The 23,511-nt window shown below is 41.6% G+C and overlaps 1 protein-coding gene across 1 annotated transcript; it reads left to right on the top strand.

Moving 5' to 3' along the window:
* Positions 1-5,304: 5,304 nt before the first annotated feature.
* LOC306655833 (protein Njmu-R1) lies at positions 5,305-15,990 on the top strand. The gene is made up of 10 exons (XM_079130502.1): positions 5,305-5,745; positions 6,456-6,536; positions 9,377-9,502; positions 11,211-11,354; positions 11,600-11,657; positions 12,476-12,595; positions 13,291-13,355; positions 13,512-13,648; positions 14,595-14,698; positions 15,211-15,990. The coding sequence occupies exons 1-10, from the start codon at positions 5,606-5,608 to the stop codon at positions 15,424-15,426; spliced, it is 1,191 nt and encodes a 396-aa protein (XP_078986628.1). The 5' UTR covers positions 5,305-5,605; the 3' UTR covers positions 15,427-15,990.
* Positions 15,991-23,511: the final 7,521 nt, after the last annotated feature.

The raw sequence follows: 23,511 nt of genomic DNA, 5'->3' as shown, positions 1-23,511 counted from the left end.
TGGGGTTGTGGCTCAGTGGTAGAGCACTTGCCTAGCATGTATGAGGCACTGGGTTCAATTCTCAGCACCACATATAAATAAAGGTCTATCAACAACTTAAAATTTTTTTTTTAAAAAAAGGACTGGAGATGTTGCTCAGTGGTAGAGTACCTGGGATCAATCCCCAGTGCCACAAAAGGGGAAAAAAAAAAAAGAATGGGTTGGACCCTGAGATCACAACACATACAAAAATTAAATGACAGCTCTAAACGCAAAAGCCAAAATTGTAACTCTTAGAATACAGAAGTAAATCTTCATGAACTTGAATTCTTATATATAACATTATGACATCATCCCTGGCTCTGCTCTTTTCTTTTTTTCTTTCTTTCTTAACTTTCTTTCAAGTTCTCATTAAGTTGCTTAGGTCCTTTGTAAGTTGCTGAGGCTGGCCTGGAACTTGCCATCCTCCTGCTTCAGCCTCCCAAGTCTCTGGGATTATAGGTGTGTGCTACCATACCTGGCTAAATAGACTTTTTTTTTTCTTTTCTTCAAGAAATATCTACAAATGCTGGGTGCAGTGGTGCACACCTGTAATCCCAGTGACTGTGGAGGCTAAGGCAGAAGGATCATAAGTTCAAGGCCAACCTAGGCAATTCAGTGAGACCCTGCCCCAAAATAAAACCTAAGAAGGGCTAGGGATGTAGCTTAGTGGTAAAGTGCCTCTGAGTTCAATCCCCAGTACAAAGAAAAAGAAAAAGATGTACAAAGGTCAACAAAAACATGAAAATGATGCTCAATGTCATTAATCATCAGAAAAATGCAAATCAGGGCTGGGGTGTAGCTCAGTGGGAGAGTGCTTGATTGGCATGTGCGATGCACTGGGTTCGATTCTCAGCACCACATATAAATATAAGTAAAATAAGGGTCGATTGACAACTAAAAAATAAGAAAAAAAGAAAAATGCAAATCAAAAGCATAAGTAAAATACCACTGTACAACCACTTTGATGAGTTAAGAAGTCAGATATAGCCAGGTGCAGTAACATACCTATAAACCCAACTACCCAGGGGGAGGCAAGCAGGATCACATGTTTGAGGTCAGCCTGGGCAACCTAGTGAGACCCTGTCTCAAAATACAGTTTTTAAAAAGGGCTGGTGGCATAGCTCAGTAGTAGAGCATATGCCTGGCATACAGAAGGTTCTGGGTTCAATCTCCATGCTTAAATATACATATGTATATACACAAAGTCAGATATGGCAAGTGTTGCCCAGGACGTGGAGGAAGTGGAACTCTCATATGTGCTCCTTGGAATATAAAAGGTATGATCACTTTGAAAAATAGTCTGACGGTTCCTCAAATTATTAAAACAATTACCATATGACCCCACAGTTCCATCTCTAGGTAAATATTCAAGAAAAATGAAAGCATATGTCTACATAAAAATGTGTACATGTTCACACTAGCATTATTAATAATAGCTAAAAAGTGGAAACAACATAAATATAAATCAACTGAAGAATGGATAAGCATAGGATACTCATACAATGGAACATTTTCTGGTCCTAAAAAAGGAATGAAGTACTGAAATGAACCACAAGGACAAACCTTGAAAACATGCTAAGTAGAAAGAAGTCACCCACTAAACCCATATATGATTCCAATTGTATGAAATATCCAGAATAGGCACATCTGTATAGATGGAAAGTAGATTAGTGACTGCTTAGGATTGAGAGTTTGGGGCACGTAAAGCTGGAGAATATAGAGTTGATAGCTAAAGCATACAGGATTTCTTTTGTTTTAAATATTTTTTATGGGGGGAACGGAAAAGTAACAGAATGAATAAAACACCATTACCCTAGGTAAATGTATGATTACACAAATGGTATGCCTCTACTTCATGTACAGAGAAACAAGATATACCCCATTTATTTACAATTAAAAAATATTTTTTAAATTATTTGTTTGATGGACCTTTATTTATATACGGTGCTGAGAATCGAATCCAGTGCCTCACACATGCTAGGCAAGTGCTCTACCATTAAGCCACAACCCCAGCCCCCAGGATTACTTTTTGAAGTAGAGTATCTCTAGTATGATGGTTGCACATACCTATGAATATACTAAAAACCATGGACACTGCAAATGCATGATTGTGCAGTATGTAAATTACAAGTCAATAAAGTCGCTATTTGGGAAAAAAAAAAAAATGCTGGGAGCCACGTACCTGCCTGCAATCCCAGCAGGAGGACTACAAATTCAAGGTCAGTTCAGGCAACTAAGTAAAACCCTGTCTCAAAATAAAAATGGAAACAGTCTGGGGTTAGGTTGTTGGCAATTGAATGAAAGGCCTTGTGCATGCTAGGGAAGCACTCTACCACTGAGCTACACCCCCAGCCCAAGGACTGTACTCTACTTGACAAAATTATTTCCATGGGTTATGGGTTAAAAATTCTTATACTGCCATACATGTATACTGAAATTAAGTAAATGGATGGTGAACTGTTGGAGCCAGGTATCTCATTATTCTAACGGGAATTAGTAGACAAGCAAGGAGGCTTGAATGATCCAGGTGTCAGTGGATTAGAGTTGGAGACATTAGTATGAATTCATATTTATTCTTAGATAGTTACACATGAAATATTTATACATGTGCATATATACCAGGATTATCATACACACATATATTTCATTGCTCTGAGATGACCTAGAAATCATGATGTCCCAGAGCACACTTAGTACCCATATCTTGTTTTGCAATACCATCATCTAATAAAAGCAACCTGGGCTTCTTAGAGTAATGACTGATTCTAGAACTGAAGACAGAAATACATAAAATGAGTTTGGAGAATGTAGTAGTATTGAAATAGGAAAGTGCTCCAGGGCTGCAGTTGTAGCTCAATGGTAGAGCACTTACTTGCCTAGTATGTGTGAGGCACTGGGTTTGAGCCCCAGCACCACATATAAATAAATAAAATAAAGGTGTTGTGTCCATCTCTAACTAAAAATTAAAAAAAGAGAAAGTGTCCAAACAACAACAATTAATAGTACCTACACAGATGGGGTATGTCAAAGAGACACAGGAGTCTACTGAAAAGAGCACTTAATGGCCAAAGCTGGGAAGAATTTGAACAATAAAATTAGTATTATAACTCAATATAACCATTAGAACCCTAAAAAATGAGTAAATTCATGGATTTTTCTGGGCATGGTGGCACATGCCTATAATCCCAATGGCAGAAGGATCACGAGTTCAAAGCCAGCCTCAGCAAAAGCAAGGTGCTAAGCAACTCAGTGAGACTCTGTCTCTAAATAAAATACAAAATAGGGCTGCAGATGTGGCTCAGTGGTTGAGTGGCCCTGAGTTTAACACCAGTATACCCCAAAAAGCAAAAAATACATAGTTTTTGTCAATTAAAAAATTTCAGTAACAGTCATTTGTGGGGAGATCTTTGGAATATTTGGGGGAGATGAGATAAATGCCCCTTGCAAAAGAACTACAAATAATTCTTATAGATACTCTGCCCTCAAGATGGAGAACATATTGGGGCTGGGGTTGTAGTTCAGTTGTAGAGCACTCGCCTAGCATGTCTGAGGCACTGGGTTCAATTCTCAGCACCACATATAAATAAATGAATAAAATAAAGGTCTCGCAACATCTAAAAATATTTTTTAAAAAGATGGAGGACATAAATCCCCATTCCTTAACTGTGGATATTTATACACTTATATAGAATATATATTCCTCCCAGAGAGTACAGGGGATGGGGGTAGTAACTTTACAGTAAGGAAATTTGACAAACCCAACCTCAGCCAGGTGAGCAATATTTTCAGTAATAAATCTTGTTGAGAATATATACCCTTGATATATGATATATAGTACTTTACATCTGTGATTTTCCTCCCCCAAACCCATAACTCCAATCCACTCATAAGAAAAACATCAGCTAAACCCAGTAGAGGGCCAGGCATGGTAGAGACTTAGGAGGCTAAAGTAGGAGGATCACAAGTTTGAGGCCAGCCTCAGCAATTTGGCAAGGCCCTGAACAACTTACCAAAAACCCTATCTTCACCACCTGCCTTTCTCTCTCCTTTTTTTTTTTTTTTTTTTTACAGCAGATTTAACTCCCAGGGGCACTTTACCACTGAGCTAACTCCCCAGCCCTTTTTCAAATTTTTATTATATTTTTTATTTTGAGATGGGGGGTCTTTCACTGAGTTGCTTAGAGCCTCACTATGTTGCTAAGGCTGGCCTGCAACTTGCCATCTCCTGCCTCAGCCTCCCAAGGCACTGGGATTATAGTCGTGTGCTACTGCACCTGGCATGAGGCCCTGTCTCATAATAAAAAGTAAAAAGACAGGGGGATGTAACTCAGTTGTAAAGTGCCTTGAGTCCACCACAAAAATGATAGTCTAATTAAAAAAAAAAATTGTAACAAAAGTAAAGCCTTCAAAATATTGGGGGAATTCTTTTCAACCTAGAATTCAGTATCCAGTCATACCAACCTAAAATTTGATTTCTAAGGAGTATCCACTCAAGCATGAGACTATAAAGGCATGTGAGGATATATTTTCAGACATGCAAGGGCTGAAAAAAAATTGCCTCATATTTACTCTTTCATGGGATGCTGTTGGAGAAAGTACTTCAGCAAATCAAGAGACTTAACCATAATCCAGGAAAAATGAACCCAAACCGGGACAAATGTGAAAAAGAAATTCAGACTGGAGCTGGATAAAGCGCCATAGGAGGGAATTTTCTATATTAGTTTTCCATAACGAAGTACCACAAACTAGCTTAAAACAACAGATGTTTATTCCTTCAGTCCTAGAAACTAGAAGTTGAAATCAAAATGTCCATGGGGCCATATTCTCTTTAAAAGTCTAGGGGACAATCTCTTCCTTGTCCCTCTCCCTAGCTTCTGATGATGGCAACAATCCTGGGTCTTCCTTGGTTTTAGATACATCACTCCAATCTGCCTCCATCTTTACACGGTGTACTCCTGGTAGCTCTGTATCTTCACATGGCCACTTTCCCATTGTGTGTATGTTTGTGCCCAACTTTTTTCTCTTTTATAAAAATACCAGTTTGGCATGGTGGTGCACTCCTGTAATTTCAGCTGAGGAAGCTGAGGCAGGAGGGTCTCAAGTTTGAGGCCAGTCTCAGCAACTCAGTAAGGCCCTAAGCAACTTAGAAAGACCCTGTCTCCAAATAAAAAGGGCTAAGGATAGCTCAGTAGTGAAGCACCCCTAGGTTCAATCCCTAGAACTAAAAAATGAAGATTAAAAACAAACCAGACACCAGTCATAATTTCAGCAATTTAGCAAGACCCTGTCTCAAAATAAAAATGACTAGGGATGTGGTTCAGTGGTTAAGGGCCCCCGGAGTTCAGTCCCCAGTAGAAAAAGAAAAAGTAAAAGCTTTTTGGTGAGGGGGAACGCAGGACGCCTGCTGGATCCTTCCCGGAAAAACGCCTTCCTCCCCTGGCCAGCTTCCTGGCCCCGGGGCCAGGGAAACCAGCGGAACGCAGGTGTACGAGGGCGGGGAGCCGGTCGAGCCTGTCCACTGAGGACTGTACGGCCGCGGGGGATCGGTTTGGCGGCGACACAGGACTGCTCCGAGGCCGCAGCGATGCTCCCGTCTTTGCAGGAATCGCTGGATGGGGATGAAAAGGAGCTAGAGAGCAGCGAGGAGGGTGGCTCTGCAGAGGAGCGGAAACTCGAGCCGCCGCCCAGCAGCCACTACTGTCTCTACAGCTACCGCGGAAGCAGGTGCCGGCGCCTGGCCTGGCCTGCCCGGCCGCCCCTGCGGACCCACCCCGGGCCCGCCGCCCGGCTTTACGCCCCTTCCCCGGCCCGGCGGCCTGGCAGCTCCCAAACGCCATCTTCTCCTCTCCCAGCCGAGGTCTCTGGCCCGAAGGGCCCTCCAGGTCTCACTCCGTTCTTCCCGGCTGCTAGCCCGGATTTTATGCCTGGCCTTCCCAAGCCTCTGCTGTCCTTGCCCCTGTGTCATCTCGGTCGGGCCTCTCGCCCCGGCCGTTTGTTTAGTGAAGTTCCTGCATGCTCAGTAATTTCATTTCCCATCTCCTGTCCTCTGGTCACTATCTCCCCACTTTACCCAATTTCCGTCACTCCCCCGCCACACACACCGATTTTCTTTGTCCTGCTGCATCTTTTTTCTCCTCCTGGCTGATGTTCTAGGGGCTCTCTCTTGGCCCTATGCATTCTGGTTGTTGTTGTTTTAAAGAGGCGCTTCTTTAATCTTTATGTTAGGCCTTTCCTGCACCCCGTAGGTAACCTGGCGAGAGAAGGTGCTTGTCAGCTCTGTTTTATGGGTTTTCCCTGCCTTGAGGCGAGGCAATAGAGGAACCACGCACTCTAACCTTGCAGCTTTTTAGTTGACTCCTCGCCCTACCCTGCTTGCTAGAACTCCAGCTGTGGGAGCCCGTAATTGATAGCACTATTGCTTTTTTGGCTTGTAGATTGGCACAGCAACGTGGGGACAGTGATGATGGAAGCCCAAGTGGCACAAATTTGGAAACTCCCTCTGGTGATGATTTCAGGTAAAAACAGTTTACCCATAACCCATAACGTGTTCTATCTTCTGTGCATCTCTGGCCTATAGATGTCAGTAGGTACACGGTTTCCACTGAACTTTCCCTGAGTCAAACTAGCAGTTCCTTCTATTCCTTAGGAACCTCCCTTGATTTCCTCTTGGGGCATTCACTGGAGGCAGGGGCAAATCCAAATACTAATAGTGCCCCTGTGATTAACCAGAGAGAACTGTTCTTTAGTTAGAATTTCAGTAGAAATTTCAATATCAGATTGATATCAAGATTTGAATTTAAGCCCTTTTTCCCTCCCCACTTTGAATATTCTTTAGTAGCTCTTCTACCATACACTAGAATGTAAACTCCAGGGTAGCAGGATTATCTCATTGATGTCTCCCTGTCTTGTCCTTTGAGTAGTGCCTGGCACATGGTAGACATTTAATACATTGTTATTAAATGCATGAATGAATGCACCTTGCACTTAATGCAAAATTAGATGGAGTACAAATATATTTAAAAATGGATGATTTAAGGAATTTTCCATGTGTCATAGTAATATGTATGTACATATTTTAAAGTCCTGGGGCTGGTCATGTAGCTCAGTGGTAGAGCACTTGCCTAGCACTCATGAGGCCCTGGGTTTGCTCCCCACACCAGAAACAAAACAAAAATCCTTCATCTTTTAGAAATACAAATAGTAAGAAATTAATGGATGAAGTAATTTCTGGGACATGCTGCAGAATTATCTGAGATGGGGGGAATAGTATGTGTGTAAAGATGAAATAAGGTGGCCATGAGCTGATAACTATTGAAACTTGCTCATGGGAACATAAGAACTTACTGTTTTACTTTTTATGTTAAAATTTCCATAGTATAAATTAAAAGACCTGGAGAAGTATTGGTTTCATATTCTCTATTGTGAAGGCTGGTGATAGAAGACCTTTGGGTTGGGGTTGTAGCTTAGTGGAAAAGGGCTTGTCTAGCATGTATGAGGCACTGAATTCAACTCTTAGCACCTAAAAATAAATAATGCTGGGCGCAGTGGTGCACGACTGTAATCCCCCAGCGGCTTGGGAGGCTGAGGCAGGAGAATCACAAATTCAAAGCCAGCCTCAGCAAAAGTGAGGCACTAAACAACTCAGTCAGACCTTGTCTCTAAATAAAATACAAAATAGGACTGGGGATGTAGCTCAGTGGTTGAGTGCCCATGAGTTCAATCCCCGGTACACAATAAATAAATAAATAAAATAAAGGTATTGTGTCCATCTACAACTAAAAAAAAAATAAATAAATAAAACTTTAAAAAAGACCTTTTCTTTCTGAATATTCAAGTTAGAATAGAAGTAGCTTTTATTTATATTCTAATCTAAAATTGAAATTGTGTGTTTTAATTCAGAGACACCAAGCTACTGTATTTATTTATGGAGAGTAGGAGGATGGAGAATTTTGGAAAGAGAAGGTAGGAAATAGTGACATAGTAGACTATAGTGACAGCTGGACAGTAGTTAGGGCTGCTTGAATCTAGTATCATTAATTTAACATGAATCTCAACACCATGGACATGGACTTTTATCCAAACACACTCCACTGTTTGGTTGCAGAGTAGGTGGAAAGCTGGACTAACTAGGGCTAAAGTTTTGCTAAGTATTCAATGAGGTGAAAACAAAGCAGTTGAAGGAGAATGTGCACAGTACTCAATTTTTTTAATAATGTTTTTTAGTTGTAGATGGACACAAAACCTTTATTTCATTAATTTATTTGTATGTGGTGCTGAGGATCAAACCCAGTGCCTCACAGGTGCTCAGCAAGCACTCTACCACTGAGCCACAACCCCAGCCCAGTACTCATTTTTTATATATCAATTATACTTCAATAAAGTTGAAAAGGAGAAAAAGAAGAATGTGTGCAGGGGTGTGATTATAATACTGACAAGCAAATTTAAGCTGAGTAAGAAGAGAGTAAGTGAGGAGAGGAGAAACTTGAGGTACTGTGAGGAAGAGAATCAGTGGGTTCAAGATTCCAGTGGTGTACCAGGTGTGGTGGTGCACACCTGTAATCCCAGTGACTCAGGAGGCTGAGACAGGAGGGACACAAGTTCAGGCCAGCCTCAGCCACTTAATGAGACCATTTTTCAAAATAAAAAAATAAAAAAGGGCTGGGGTTGTAGTTCAGTGGCAAAGTCCCCCTAGTTAGATCTCAGTACCAAAGGGGAAAAAAAAAAAAGATTTCAGTGGTGTGCCAGTATTGGAGAGAACAAGCTGGAAAGATAGTAATATTTTAAACTGTTTGGTGATAGGTCACACTTGATGACGTACATTCCTAGAGGCCTTACTGTTGTTGCTCAACTTTCAGTTACTGACAGAATACCTGAAATAATCAACTGAAGGAGGAAAGGTTCATTTTGGCTCATGGTTTCAGAGGTTTCAGCCCATTGCCTTTGAGTCTCTGGCACTACATCGTGGCAGGGGCACATGGCAGAGAAGCCTGTTCACCTCATGGCTGCTACAAAGCAAGAGAGAGAGAGGAGGAGGAGGAGGAGGAGGAGGCGGCGGCGGTGGAGGCGGTGGCGGCGGCCAGGATCATAATATCCCCATCATGGGCATGCCCCCAATGAATGCCCCAATGACCTAATATTCTCCAACAAGGCCCCCACCTCCCAGTAGCACCAAACTGTTAGCATATAGGCCTTTGGGGGACTTTCTAAATCCAAACTATGGCACTAACCAGTGGGTCAGGTAGATAGCCTTCTTAGGTCCTTAAGAGAGACTCTGACTTTTGTCTCATTCTGTCTGACTCATGGTTGTGAATGCACTAGTACACTGGTAAAGAATGTGTGTCTTTCATTTGTTAAGCCTCTCCTTGGTGGATACTAATTTGCCATCTGAAGTGGAGCCAGAGCTGCGCAGTTTCATTGCTAAGCGTCTTTCAAAGGGAGCCATCTTTGAAGGGCTGGGTAATGTTGCATCTATAGAGCTGAGGTAAGCGCAAAATGTGCTGTGTCCTGAGTTTTTGTCTCTGAGCTAAATGTGAGAAGTGATGGGAAACTCTAAAATTTCTCCTACTAGAATTGCCCAGTTTATTGTTGTTTTCTAGCAACCCAAGTGCTGAGATTCACACATAAACCTTTGTGGAATGGGATTAACTGAATGTAGAGACACTGGCACCTACATGTACTTTATATAGTTCTGTACTTAGAAGAGTTAATTACTAAAACGAAAATTGCATATTTTACAGTTATAAAATGTTTTCCCAAACTTTGGTACATTTCTCCTTACAAAGAGGAGATACAGCAGTACTTTTATTTGCATTTTTCAAGTGAGGAAATAAACTCAGAGAAGTTAAATGGGCTGCCTAAGGTTACAGGGCTGGGTACCTTGGTGGAGTTCAGGTTTAAACATAGGCATTCTCAGTCCAAGTCCAGTTGTCTTTCCATTACACTTCTTGATTATAATTCACTTCAGATCATGAAGTTGGCATATAAGAGTATGAGGCCATGGCCCAAGCATAAGGCCACGGGCTAAACCTGGATCATCTGCCTGGAGCATCAGTGATTTGTGAAGGTTTGGGGAAGTGGAGGAATATTTTTTTTTTCTTCTTTTTATTTATTTATTTATTTATTTTTACAACTCTGTAAAGCTCTTGTTTATTTATTTTTTATTGTAAACAAATGGGATACATGTTGATTCTGTATTTGGACATGGAGTAAAGGCATACCATTTGTGTAATCATACATTTACATAGGGTAATGTTGTTTGATTCATTCTGTTATTTTTTCCCTTCCCCCCATCCCTCCCACCCCTCTCCCTCTTTTCCCTCTATATAGTCCTTCCTTCCTCCATTCTTGCCCCTCTCCCTGACCCTAACTCCTCCCACCCCCCATTATGTGTCATCATCCGCTTATCAGCGAGATCATTCGACCTTTGGTTTTTTGAGATTGGCTTATCTCGCTTAGCATGATATTCTCCAATTTCATCCATTTGCCTGCAAATGCCATCATTCTTTATGGCTGAGTAATATTCTTTTTATTCTTTTTAGACATACATGACAGTAGAGTGTATTTTGACATATTATACATACCTGGAGTATAACTTCTCCTTCTTGTGGTTGTACATGATGTGGAGTTATACTGGTTGTGTATTCATATATGAACATAGGAAAGTTATGTCTGATTCATTCTTCTTTCATATTCCTATCCCACTCACTTCCGTTCATTCACCTCTGTCTAATCCAAAGTACTTCTATTCTTCCCTTACTCCCTCACCCTACTTGCGTGTTAGCATCCACATATCTGAGAGAACATTGGCCTTTGGTTTTTTGAGATTGGCTTATTTCACTTAGCATGATAGTCTTCCAGTTCCATCCATATACCAGCAAATGCCATAATTTCAAGGAATATGTTTACATTCATGTAAACGTGTATACTATGAACAAGAGTGAAATTTGCCTAAAATTTTCACACAACACAGGAGAATTCAAAGAAAAGTTCATCTCTGTTAGGGGCTACTTTAGCTAAAGCCCATCTAGGGTGTACATTCATGTTCCTCTGCTGTTAAGAGTAAACTGACAGGTCTGAGAAGCTATGAAGTAGTGGGCAGTCTAAAGGTATTGCTAGATCAAGATGACCAGGGTTCAGAGTAGTTCATAGAATAAGGTGCCTGAGTTACATTTTATTCTTTTCTTTTTCAGAATTCCAGGTTACCAAGTTGGTTGTTATTATTGCCTTTTCCAACAAGAAAAACTGCTTCCTGAAACAGCAACAGTGGGCTCTGAATGTAACACTTCAGAGTATGTGGTCTGTTTTTTAGGAGGTTCTGAAAAAGGCCTTGAGCTATATCCTTTCTTTGGTCCTAGGGAATCAGGAAGGAGAATGTGGGGAGGCAAGTAGAGGAGTTATCTACACCCTCTCCAAGCTTCTCTGCCCTTACATATGTGCTTGAATTTCATACCTCCTGTGGCCATTTGCCTTGGCTTGTTTTAATTTACAGTTTGTGTTATTTGAGCAATTTCACATTTCCTGTTGGGAGATAAGACATTGTCTTGATTATTCATTCTTTATTACTTCCTTAAGAATGTACTTTCAGGCTTGAACTGGACAAGTACATTCAAGGGCTAAAAAATAACATGAATTGTGAGGTAAGATAATAGATTTAAAATTCTATAAGACTGAAATGATTAATCAACCATGGCTTCTGTACTTGTCAAGTCATATAGGACAGAAAGACACCTGAATTCTAAAAACTTTACCTTATAGGCTGTCCATTGACTAATTTATCCAAACCTTTTTAAAAACTATGCTTTCAACTTGGAGCAGTTGTTGAAGTTATGACTCTCATAAATTTATCGCATTATCCATAGCAATAGTTCCTTTTATTTGTCATGTTCATCCAAGATGGAGGAAAGGAAGGCATGGATTAGGGATGAGCCAGGGATTCAAGTATGGGGAAGCTGCTTTCTCAGACTGGGGCTCTTACTGTGTTACACTAGTCTCCAGAAAGCAGCACAGCTGAAAGCCAGATGTGCTCATGATGGCATGTCTGAGAAGTAGACTTGAGTTTTGATGAGTTCTTTCTTTTTCTTAACCTTTTCAGTACAAATAGCTTACCTATTTACATTCCTTTAGTCATTCAGTAGTCAATAAGGTCTTGCTATGCATGTTTCAGACACTATACCAGGTGATGGGACAATGCAGATAAATTAAGAGAGAATCACCATGGCAGTGGGAAAGATGGCCATGTAAATGCCCAACTCCTCCCAGTGAAGAATAGCATGGGACTCTACTAATTCAGGCTCCCAGGAAAACTGTATTCACAATTCCTTTTTTTGAATTGGTGGTATTAGCTTTAAAAAGGAGGTGTCTGTCCCAGTTTTCACTGTTAGTATGGTGGAGGGAAAAAGTCCATAACAGGAAGGCTTATGCAGTATTAAAGCAATGATGTTCTCTCTTGATCTAGGAAAGGGGCCTGGAAAACCACACCAAGACTTATCTGAACAACTGGTTTGAGGATGTTGTTTGCCCAATCCAAAGGGTTGTTCTTCTTTTTCAGGAGAAACTTACCTTTCTGCTACATGCAGTAAGTATTGCCCAAACAAGAGCATTTCCTTAATCGAGAATAACTTTGGCAGAGTTTTTTATTTTTTGAGGTACTGGGGATTGAATCCAGGGCCTCGTGCTTGCCAGGCAAGTGCTGTGTCACTGAGCTACATCCCCAGCCCTTTTTGTTTTTAAGATAAGGTCTTTAAATTGCCCAGGCTGGCCTTGAACTTGCACCCTTCCTGTCTTAGCCTCTCCAGTATCTGATATTACAGGCATGCACCATGGCTGGTTAGAGTTTGGATTATCTGGAGACATATTTACTTTCTCTGATTATTACTTTTTCCCCATTCATTTAAACTATGCTTGCTGTCAGGATAGAGCACACTTTATTTATTCAGATCTAGAAGATTATTTACAAAGGTAAAATTGAATTGCAAATGCCTACTGAGTCTTCCTAATAGGATAAAATATTTTTAAATAATTACTTTCTGAAATGATATGAGAGGTAATTTCCAAAATATTTTGTAAAGGAAAACAAAATTCTAGTGATTTTAACTATATAAAAATATTAGCAAGGAGCTGCTAAACCAGGCTCTGGAGAGCTTATGGGCTATGCCCATTAATCATTGTCTGGTAAGGTGGTTACTGGGAGTGGTGACATTTGGTCATGAGTGGCTGCTCAATAAGGGAAACTGGAAGACATATCAATCAGGCTTTATTTTTCTCTCATAGGCTTTGAGTTATACTCCTGTTGAGGTTAAAGAATCAGATGAAAAAACAAAGAGAGACATTAACAGGTAAAGAACATAGTTTTTGCAAAGAGAGAATCTTTTCCACAGAAAGCCTGACTTATACTTTTTTTTAAACCCTCCCTGCTCCAGTGCAGAATGATTCCGTTTTCTCCCTCCCAGAGTCCAATACTGTTTGTGAAAAAAGTCTTGTGTGTTTGGCAGGTTTCTGAGTGTGGCCAGTCTTCAGGGACTAATTCATGAAGGCACCATGACATCTTTGTGCATGGCCATGACAGAACAGCAGCATAAGTCTGTAGTCATCGATTGCAGTGGCTCCCAGCCTAAGTTCTCCAATGCAGGTGAGCCATAATCTCTGGACCTCTCCTGAGTCTCCCTCTTTGCATTGAAAATAAAGGATACAAACATATCCTTCTTGCCTACCTTGTACAGTTGTTCATGGCTATCCCAAGCTTGCTGAAAACAATAGTAATTCTAGAAACATGGAAATGAAGTCATGCCTAGCAGTTCCACTCCTAGATATACAGAGAAACTCATATATGTGTGTACAAGGAGACAAATACAAAAATATTCATAAAAACATTATTTGAAATTACAAAAAATTGGGAATAAATTTTTAATGTGTACAACACTGGTAATACATGCTGTGGCATATTATAGAGCAGTTGAAAATGAATGTACCAGAGATGACCTACGTTAGAATAGCTCTCAAACATATTATTCAGTGAAAAACCATGAAAAAATATATAAAGGGCTGGGCATGGTGGTGCACACCTATAATCTCAACGACTCATGAGGCTGAGGCAGGAGGATTGCAAGTTCAAGGCCAGTCTCAGCAATTAAATGAGGACTTAAGCAACTTAGTGAGACCCCATTTCAAAAAATAAAAAGGTCTGGGGATGTGCCTCAGTGGTACCTGGTTCAATCCCTGGTACCAAAAACAACAACAACAATAACAACAAAATAGATACATAAAGGTTTTAACATATGCAAAATAATAACACATAGGCTTAGAGATATAAAGGGATATAGCAAAATTTTAGAGAACTGTGGGAATGATAATCCTTTCTGATGGGAAAAGAAGGGGATGTGACTGAGGCATATGGGGGTCTTCAACCATCTTCGTATTTCTTAGTCATATAGGGAGCACACTTTTTTTATAAATAAATATTATAAAAATATTTAACATTTGAAAAGTTCATTATAAACATTATTATAAAGAAATAACTGTCTTGTATTTTGTAGAATGGCATTATTTTTTATTTAATTTCTCTAAATATTTTGTAGGAAGCAACCGGTTTTGTGAGGATTGGATGCAGGCTTTTTTAAATGGTGCCGAAGGGGGTAACCCTTTTCTGTTCCGACAAGTACTGGAGAACTTTAAATTAAAGGTAATTAATTGGCTGTGTGCCAAGGGCCACATACAATTTTTTTGTCTGAATTTTAATTAGTACCAGTGATAGGATAACAAATCTGTTTTACAGTTGTGATGTCTATTAAATAAGATGTTCTCAAAATGAAATCATCAGAAAGCATTTGCTTTTAATTTTTCAGTAGCTTCTGCATACATGTAATTTCATCACTTCCAATAAATCGGGTTGAATGCTTACTTATATTAAGGAAGCTTAGTGATGTATTTGAGTTGCAAAGCACAAAAAAAGTGGTTCAAAATTCTGATGGGAGTATTTTCACCTTGTTTAGGAGATTTTTTCAAGTATTTTTACTTTCTATATAAGATTTTCACCAAAGGTGAAGCATATTAACAATAAAGATGATAGAAATGTTTAAAACAAAAAGCAAACAATTGAGAACATATATTGAGTTCTCAGCTGGATAGGAGGTATTTTTCAAGCTTCATTATTATCTCACTAAACACATATTTAACTAGGTAATCTTTTTCTAGGCCATACAAGACACAAACAATTTGAAGAGATTTATCCGACAGGCAGAAATGAATCATTATGCTTTGTTTAAATGTTACATGTTCCTAAAGAACTGTGGTAGCGGAGATATCCTTTTGAAGATTGTTAAAGTGGAACACGAAGAAATGCCTGAAGCCAAAAATGTGGTAGCTGTCCTTGAAGAATTCATGAAAGAAGCTCTTGCCCAAGGTTTTTGATCATGTTTTGAGACAACTGCTTCGTGAAGTTGTGTATTCAAGCCTTGGTGTTTGAAATTGCAGTTGTTAATAATTGTTCATAGGATTACTATTTAGGATTATTTGAATCTTACCAGACATTTTTTCTTTTTGTACTTTAAATTTTAACTTAATTAAACATAAAAATCTGAGGAATGTCTTTATGGAGTCCTATATCGATATGCATGTTAGAATTGTGGAATTTTAGTCTATTGCCGGTCCCATAAATTCTAAACTTCAGAAATGTGTTGTCTAAGGTGGATGTGGTAATGCACACCTGTGATCCCAGTGATTAGGGAGGCTGTGGCAGGAGGATCACTTGGTTCAAAGCCAGCCTCATTAGTAAGGGCCCTAACAACATAGCAAGACCCTGTCTCTAAATTAAATATAAAAAGGGCTGGGGATGTGGCTCAGTGGTGAAATGCTCCTTGATTCAATCCCTGGTACCTAAATAAATAATAAAAAATGAATGTGTTGCCCTAAAAACTTCAGAGGTACTTTTGTGGCTTCTCTCAGAAGTTTGCTGCAGTATTTACAATTTTTCTTCCCAGAAAAGATCATAGAACTTCTTTCTCAATAGATTGTAGTTTCTTTTTTAAAAAATGTAATCCCAGTCATAGGAGGATTAGCACCACTACACCATTTCATAGATTCATGCATCCTGTGGGTACCTGATGCACTTCCTTTTTTTTTTTTTTTTGGTCTGATTAATTGTTGGCTTGATTGATGAAGCCAGCTTTTAAGTCAATATGCAAATAAATCATAAGTGTATAAGAAATTACATAATCTTCAAAAATAGATGCACTAGTTTCAAGATAAAACATGAGTCCTGATGGAAAGCTGCTGCAGAACTGGCGCCCATCACCACTTTTCTTCATTAATTTGTTCACAGATATTTGCCAGTATTTTTTTTCCCTTTTAGATGAAAATGCCAGTTTTTAAACAGTGTTAATAAACAAAGTACATAAGTTTTACAAACAAACTGTAAGATAAGGAGTGCCAACAGATTCTTCCTATCAGAGTTACTCATTGATTTTAGTTTTTGTACATTTGTTACAAGCCTCAGATTGTTTTACTCTGAATCAATTCAAAGTGCTCTCAGCTAGCCATTTATAATTCCCATGGAAGCCAACAGTAGCCACACATGTATTTCTTCTGCATAGCTCTTTAATAAATTCATTTGATAATGATTTTTATTTAGAAGATCAGAAGTCTTATGTTCTCACTGCCTTCAGGATGTTCAGAGGAACACAAGCCTGTAAAATTGAGCAACTCATAAATGTCTGTAAATTCACATTAAGTGCTGAGTTTTAACTTTCAAAATGACTGACAATGGCCTTCTGCTTTCTCCTCTACAGAAGTCAGTCTAGGGACATGACTCACCAAGCCTTTACTTTTTGTTTAATGAGAAATACAATTCAAGATCTTCATAAATGCTTCCATATGGTTTTAAAGTTTAATAACTTGGATTATAGGTTGTATGGAAAAAAAATCTAAGCAGCATTTTTTTAATAGTATTCAGGATGACTATGAAAGATAAGCAATTTTATGACATTATCCTGGAATCTCTAGAATCTATCATTTTCCTTTTTTTTCTTGTTTTGTTTTCTTTTTCGAATGCACTTGGTCACCCAGTTGGAAATCAGTTTTTTAAATAATCAACATTTTGAGTCTTTAAAATATATTTTTCATTTATAAATTTGTATGTCATTCAAGAGTTCATGTTGTAAATGGCTTTTAAAAGCAAATGGATTGTTGGGCACAGTGGTGCACACTTTTAATCCCAGCAACTTGGGAGATTAAGGCAGGAGGATTACCAGTTCAAGGCTAGTCTGGGCAACTTAGCAAGACCACAGTGTCTCAAAATAAAAGGACAAGGATTATAGCCCAGGAGAAAAGTACCCCTGAATTCAATCCCCAGTACTACAAAAATAATGATAAAGCAAATGTATTACCTGCTTCAACTTATTTATGGATATAGGCAAAGTATAATTATATATTATCTGTATATATGTATTTTTTGTAATGTACACTCACTATATTATACAGTTGTAGACAGTAATCTTATTTTTAAAATAAGTCTGACATTCTATATCACTATTATAGACAAAGAAAAGGATGTCATGGAATTGAATATTGTGTTCATCATGAGAAGAAACTCAGCTCACGTCAAGAAACGTGTACTGTATTCAAATTTTAATAAGCTTTAATGTATTAATGTTTAAAGTCGTAAAAAGTGCCAGGTGTGGTGGCACAAACCTGTTATCCCAGCTACTGACGCTAAGGGAGGAGGATTCAAAGTTTGAGCTCAGACTGGGAAATTTGTGAGACCCTGTTTGAAAATAAAAAAATAAAAAGGGAAAAAGGGCTGGGATATAGCTCAGTAAGGGCCCCTGAGTTTGATCCACGGTACTGCAAAATAATAATAATAAAGTTGTAAAAAGTATTTGTTCAGACATGAATAAATTTATGTATTCTTTATGTGTTATACACAGATAAAATATGTTTATCATGTAATTGTATTTGTAATAAAACCTAGCTTCTAACCAAGACAGCCATTTTCACTTCATGAGCTCAGTTCTCAGGCCTTACATTTGTATTTATTCCCAGCAAGTTTGTGGGGGAACTTGTTATACTAAGAATGTGTTGGAGAAAATCAAATTACCTGCTGAGATACACCTTTCTGCATCCTGTAGGAGGCACCAGGAAGTGTAAGAGCAATTTCTATCACAATGTTTTATTCACTGTCCAGTTAAGTTACACCTGTAGAATGCAATAGCCCAAGTCACATCCTTTCACTCTCATTGTTAACTGTGACAGAATGCCTGTCCTTTACCAGAGGATCGCTTATACCAGATGCTAGGCAAGACTGCAGACTTCTCAAGAAATAAGATTCAGTTAGTAGGATTGTGTTTTCCTATCTATGTGCTTTCTCAGTTAACAGAAACTCCACTGGTTTTGATGCAATCTTTCTACTTGGCGGTCTCAGAGCAGCTCAGTTCTCTTAACTACTGAAGTTCCTACCTGCCTCAGAGACTTTGAATCATGTGGACAGATTGCTGAGGTGGCATAAATGCCAAGATTCTGGAAATTGGAGTTGATGGAGAGCTGTAATGGATCGACAGCTGTGGGTTTTCTTCTAAGCTACTTTTGGGAGGGCTGACAAGTGGAGGGCCTATTAAGTGAACTCCAAGCAAATGTTCCAAGGTTCATTTATTGTTACTGAATGGCCATAGCCCTAATGCAATGAGATTTGCCCTTTAAATAAACATTCTGACACATCTATGTTTAGTGTTTTTAAAAGTCCTATACAAATATCTAAGGGCTGACAGCATTGAACCAGACATCTTGGGTAGGAATCCAGCCATGCCATCAATTACAAGCAAGTGACTAAACTACTCTAAACCTTCCCCTGTGTGTAAACCATGGGGCTATTTATACCCACTTCATATAAAGTAGCTGTGAAATGTTTACTTCAGTGCCTAGCTCATAGTAGGTGTTCAGTAAAATTGTTTTTGTTTTCTTTCAGTTCTAGGGATTGAACCCAGGGACACTTTATCACTGAGCTACATCTCCAGCCCTTTTTATTTTTTATTTTGAGACAGGGTCATGCTAAGTTGCTGAGGCTGGCCTCAAATTTGCAATCCTCCTGCCTCAGCCTCCCAAGTCACTGGAATTTCAGGTATGTGCCCCCACACCTGGCAAAATTGTTGTTTGTTTTGTAGTACTGGAGATTGAACCCAGGGCCTTGCACATGCCAGGCAAGCATTTTACCATAATCACATCTCTAGCCCTTTTTTTTTATATATATATACTTATTATTATACCTTATTAAGTTATTAGAAAAATGAGAATTTGATAGAGGGAGGAACCAGAAAAGTAAAAAGTGAAATGGAAGAAGGCCTAATGCCTCCTCCCCAAGGAGCTTGCCTTGAAATGCCTCAGATACTGGAGCCTGGAACTGACTTACTGAAACACCTGTGCTCTGATAGGGTCCTGGTTTTTCCTTCTAGGGAAGTTGGTAATCCACACTCCAACTAGAAGTGATTACTTCACTGTTAAGCCTGAACTGCACTCTATTTGTTCTGGGGTGACTTCTGCAGCATTTAGAAATATTTCAAAAGAATACACAGGAAACTGACATAAAAGAACACTTGGGGAAACAACCCTCATGCTGAATTTAACAGGCAGTTTAATCTTCAAACGGAAACAGAACGACAGCACTACACACACTGGCACCAATTTAGAAAAGTTAGTGGAAACTCATTTCCCAGGCCTCACCGGTTCAAAGCCAGCTTGACTGCTTAACTTCCCAGCCCGACTTCACCCCTAACAGTCAGGCTCCTTTAATTTCCCTGTCTATATGTGAACTGGTCTTACCCTCCTTACCCTGAGAACAATCCTGTCCCTCAAGATGAAGATGCTGATGGCCCCTACAAGGACCTGAAGACTAGTCTACTCAGATGGAGAAGGAAGTGCCTAGGACATTTCCAAGATTTCATAATGATTACAGTATTAATCTGTCCTAGAGGGACATGAGTGGGAGGGAGGGCAGGGCACCCACCAGGATGCTGGCACAGAGGGTCCTGACCTGCAGCCAGGGATGCATTTCCTCATTCACTGCCACCTACCCCTGCAATCATCCACAGAATGGTCTACAAATGTGCATTTTATGGGAAGAGCAATCAGCTCTCACCAACCACTCCAGAGTCCAGCAATTCAGCAAAGCAGCACTGAGCTAGAAAGACTGGCTCCAAACACTGATGCCCCATCTGTATTTATGAATCGTCAATCGGCCACCACTGTTCCTCACCGTCTCCCTCCCAGCCACCCTGAACCAGGCCCAGACAAAACAGGTTCCCATGCCAACCCTCAAGTCACATCCTGAATAACCAATGACTTAAAAAAAAAATCTTTAATGGAATCTGTGCTCAAATAATATGTTACAACAAAAATATACAGAATGTACACAATACAAAAATATTTAGAAACCAACATTGCAGTTTGTGTTTTTTTTTTTCTATCCCACTTACTCAAGTCCTTGGAGGGGCAATTCACTGTCGGGCACTGTTTTTAAGGCAGAGGAGAATCAGTCGGTGCTCTGCAGCCAGCCTGGGAGCAATGTGAATGGCGCGGGACAGGGATTCCGTGGCACCGGGCTCTCTGCATTATGTGCCAACTGAACCGGGGCTGGAGGAAGATCCCGGTTTGGTGAGCAATGGTTCCCCTAATGCTCTGGGCAATAATGGTTCTCAAGGAAATTGAGAGTCCCATTAGCTGCCAAAAGAGCCTCATTAGGGAGCTTTTCCTAATTAAAAAACGAGTGATGAATGGTGTCATTAAAGTGAAATCTCTCCGTTGAAGGCCTGTTTTCCCTTCCCCAGCTTCTGAGATTCCTCTCCAGTTGAATGAGCCAGCGAGCCTGTGGCTGCTGTTTGGGGATTCCCCAGCTTTCGGTTTCTGTGTGCTGTGGACAGAAGGCTGACCTGCCTCCACCAGCCTGAAGAGTCATATGGCCCTCCACTTGCCAGCATCCTGGCTGGTAGCCACCCTGGAGGGGAAGGTGGGAGAAAGGGAAGAGGCTGGAGGCCAGGTGGGCAAATGGTGCTGAGGGTTGGGGGGACACAGGAGCATGGTCACCTCCTGAGGCCAGACCCCCGAGAGGAAACCCGTCTGGGTCTTGTGAAGTGCCTCTACTGTCTACTCTGTGGCTCTGTTGGGGAGTGATGGCTAAAAGATGGTGTAGATGGGCACGCTGGCAGGGAACAGCTGGTGCTGGTGGCCTGGGTTCTGGATGAGACTCCCTTCCAGAGCGTCAGGCCCCCGAGGACAGGGTGAGAGGTGGGAGGTAGAATACTTCCCTTTCCAGAAACAAGCTTTCACCTGAAGCCCAGAAGGAGCTGGAGGCTTCTCTGAGGGCTCACTAGCCTCTAGTTCACTGCCTTTTGGGCCACATCTGACAAAGACAAGGTGGTTCTCTCCTTGCTCCATCCTCATCCCAGCAGCCTCAGGTGCCAGGACAGGAGTCTGGAGCAGAAGCCCTGCCTCTTCCCTCCAGGAAGGGATGGCAGCATTCAAGCTTAGCTGCTGCTGTAGCCTGTGGCAGAGGCAACGGCCCTGGCCCCTCGTGATCCTTACTCAGGTCCTCGCCCCGGCTCCACGGCCTCAGCATCCTCTGCTAGGAAGCAGACCCTTTCACCTGCACCTCTCACAGCATAGTGAATGGCAGGCAGGACGCAGAAAAGATGCTCCAGGCTGATGCAACTCAGCCCTCATGGCCGCAGGCTGGCCGTCCCTGGCAGTACTGGCACAGTGTAGTGTGACCTTAGAAGCCACACACTGGGGACCAGGACAGTGTAGTTAGTGCTGGGCAAAGATGGGGAAGAGCCTGGCATAGACTATAAGTGGGTGTGTCCCTAGGTAGAAAGACCTACCCACTTCCATGCAGTTACTGGTCAGGAAGCTACAGTGGCCCAAGACCCCCAAACACTTGCCTGGCTGGCTGCACCTCACTGCCCACGGGGCTCTGCTGGGCCCAAGGCTTATGGAAGGCAGCTCACACTCCTGCCCTTGACCCTGCAGCCCCTCTGCCTCCAGACCTGGGGTTCTTTGTCCTGCCAGGCTGCTGGGGGCTGGGAGTTCCAAAGCAGTATAAAGGAACAACAGATTTTGTCAGAGGTCACCCACCTCGCACCCTCCACTGAGGGCTGCAGTGGCTCCTCTAGTGCAGGCTGATGCCGCCATCCCTTCCTGGAGGGGAGAGGTAGCTGGGGCCCTGCTGGGAGGCAGGGCTCTGCTCTCACCTCCTGTCCTGGCACCTGGGGCTGCTGGGGTGTGGGTGAGGGTGGGGAGTCATTCCCCCAGCCTCATTTTCCTACTTGTGAAGTGGGGGTGAGAGGGACTCCATAATTCTCAGTTCCCTCCCAGCTGTAAGCAGCTGCACCTACAGGCTACTCTTGCCCAGGACACTCACCCAAGCCCCCAACAAGGCTCCTCTGGAGCAATGCTCCACCTAAAGTAGAATGTCTTTCACTGCAGCCACCTGTCCCCCTAACTCCAGTGGACACCTGGCCTCAATCATCCTGCCTCATCCTCTCTTGCACACCCCCAAAAATTCTCTTGTAAGGGAGACAGAACAGGACAGGACATTTTTGGATCTGGAAGCCATTCCAGAGGTAGAATAGAGCAGAGCTTGGATGCACTTCTTAGCAATCCAAGGGCTGAGTGGGCCCAAGATCATCCCACAGCAGTTTTCCTGCAGGTTCGTGATGCTCAGGGAGGGTCTGGAAGGGACAGAAGATGGGAAACAAGGGAGGTAGGCTTTTCTAAAAACAAGGACACTCAGCAACCACACCACAGTACAGCAGGGCACCCCATCCTACCTCCTCTTAGACTAGACCCCCACAGGCCCACTACTTACATAACTTCCCCTCCAGGCTCCACCTTGTCTCCTACACACACACACTCACTCACTCACTCACACCTGAACACTATCTCCATGCCGAAAGGACAGGCACAAAGTAGGGTCAGGGCAGTAGAAGGGAAAGAATAGATCCTAAAGTCAGGGCAGGTGCAGCTGCTGGGTGGCTGGTGTGTGATGTCAGCATTCAGGATGAAAGGGAGGGAGATGTTGAAAGCTGGTCCTGGGACCTCCCAGGGGGGAACTTGGGCTCAAGTTTATTCCCGCAGCTTGGGGCCCTCTCACTGTCCCCCAGGGCAAGAGTGGGGTCTGCAGCTTACAGCATCTCCCTGCTCTATCCAGCTCAGGCCCTAGAGGTCGTGCCCCAGTGCCTGTTGGCTGGACCAGGAGGGCACCCCAGTCTCTCCCAGGTTAAAGCCAACACATGTACCACTGGGCCCTCTTCTCACCCCAGAACTCCAGAGGGAACACTGTGCAAGTATGGTGGCACATGCCTGTAACCCCAGCAACTTGGGAAGCTGAGGCAGGAGGATTGCAAATCTAAGGCCAGCTTCAACAACTTAGTGAGGCCCTAAGTAACTTAGCAAGACCCTGCCTCAAAGTAAAAAATAAAAAGGGCTGGGGATGTGGCTTAGAGGTAAAGTGTC

This window comes from Sciurus vulgaris (genome assembly GCF_902686455.1).
Source record: "Sciurus vulgaris genome assembly, chromosome: 3".
NCBI classification, from domain to species: domain Eukaryota; kingdom Metazoa; phylum Chordata; class Mammalia; order Rodentia; family Sciuridae; genus Sciurus; species Sciurus vulgaris.
Note: the sequence above shows the minus strand (reverse complement) of the source record. Positions and strands in the feature narration are given on the sequence as shown.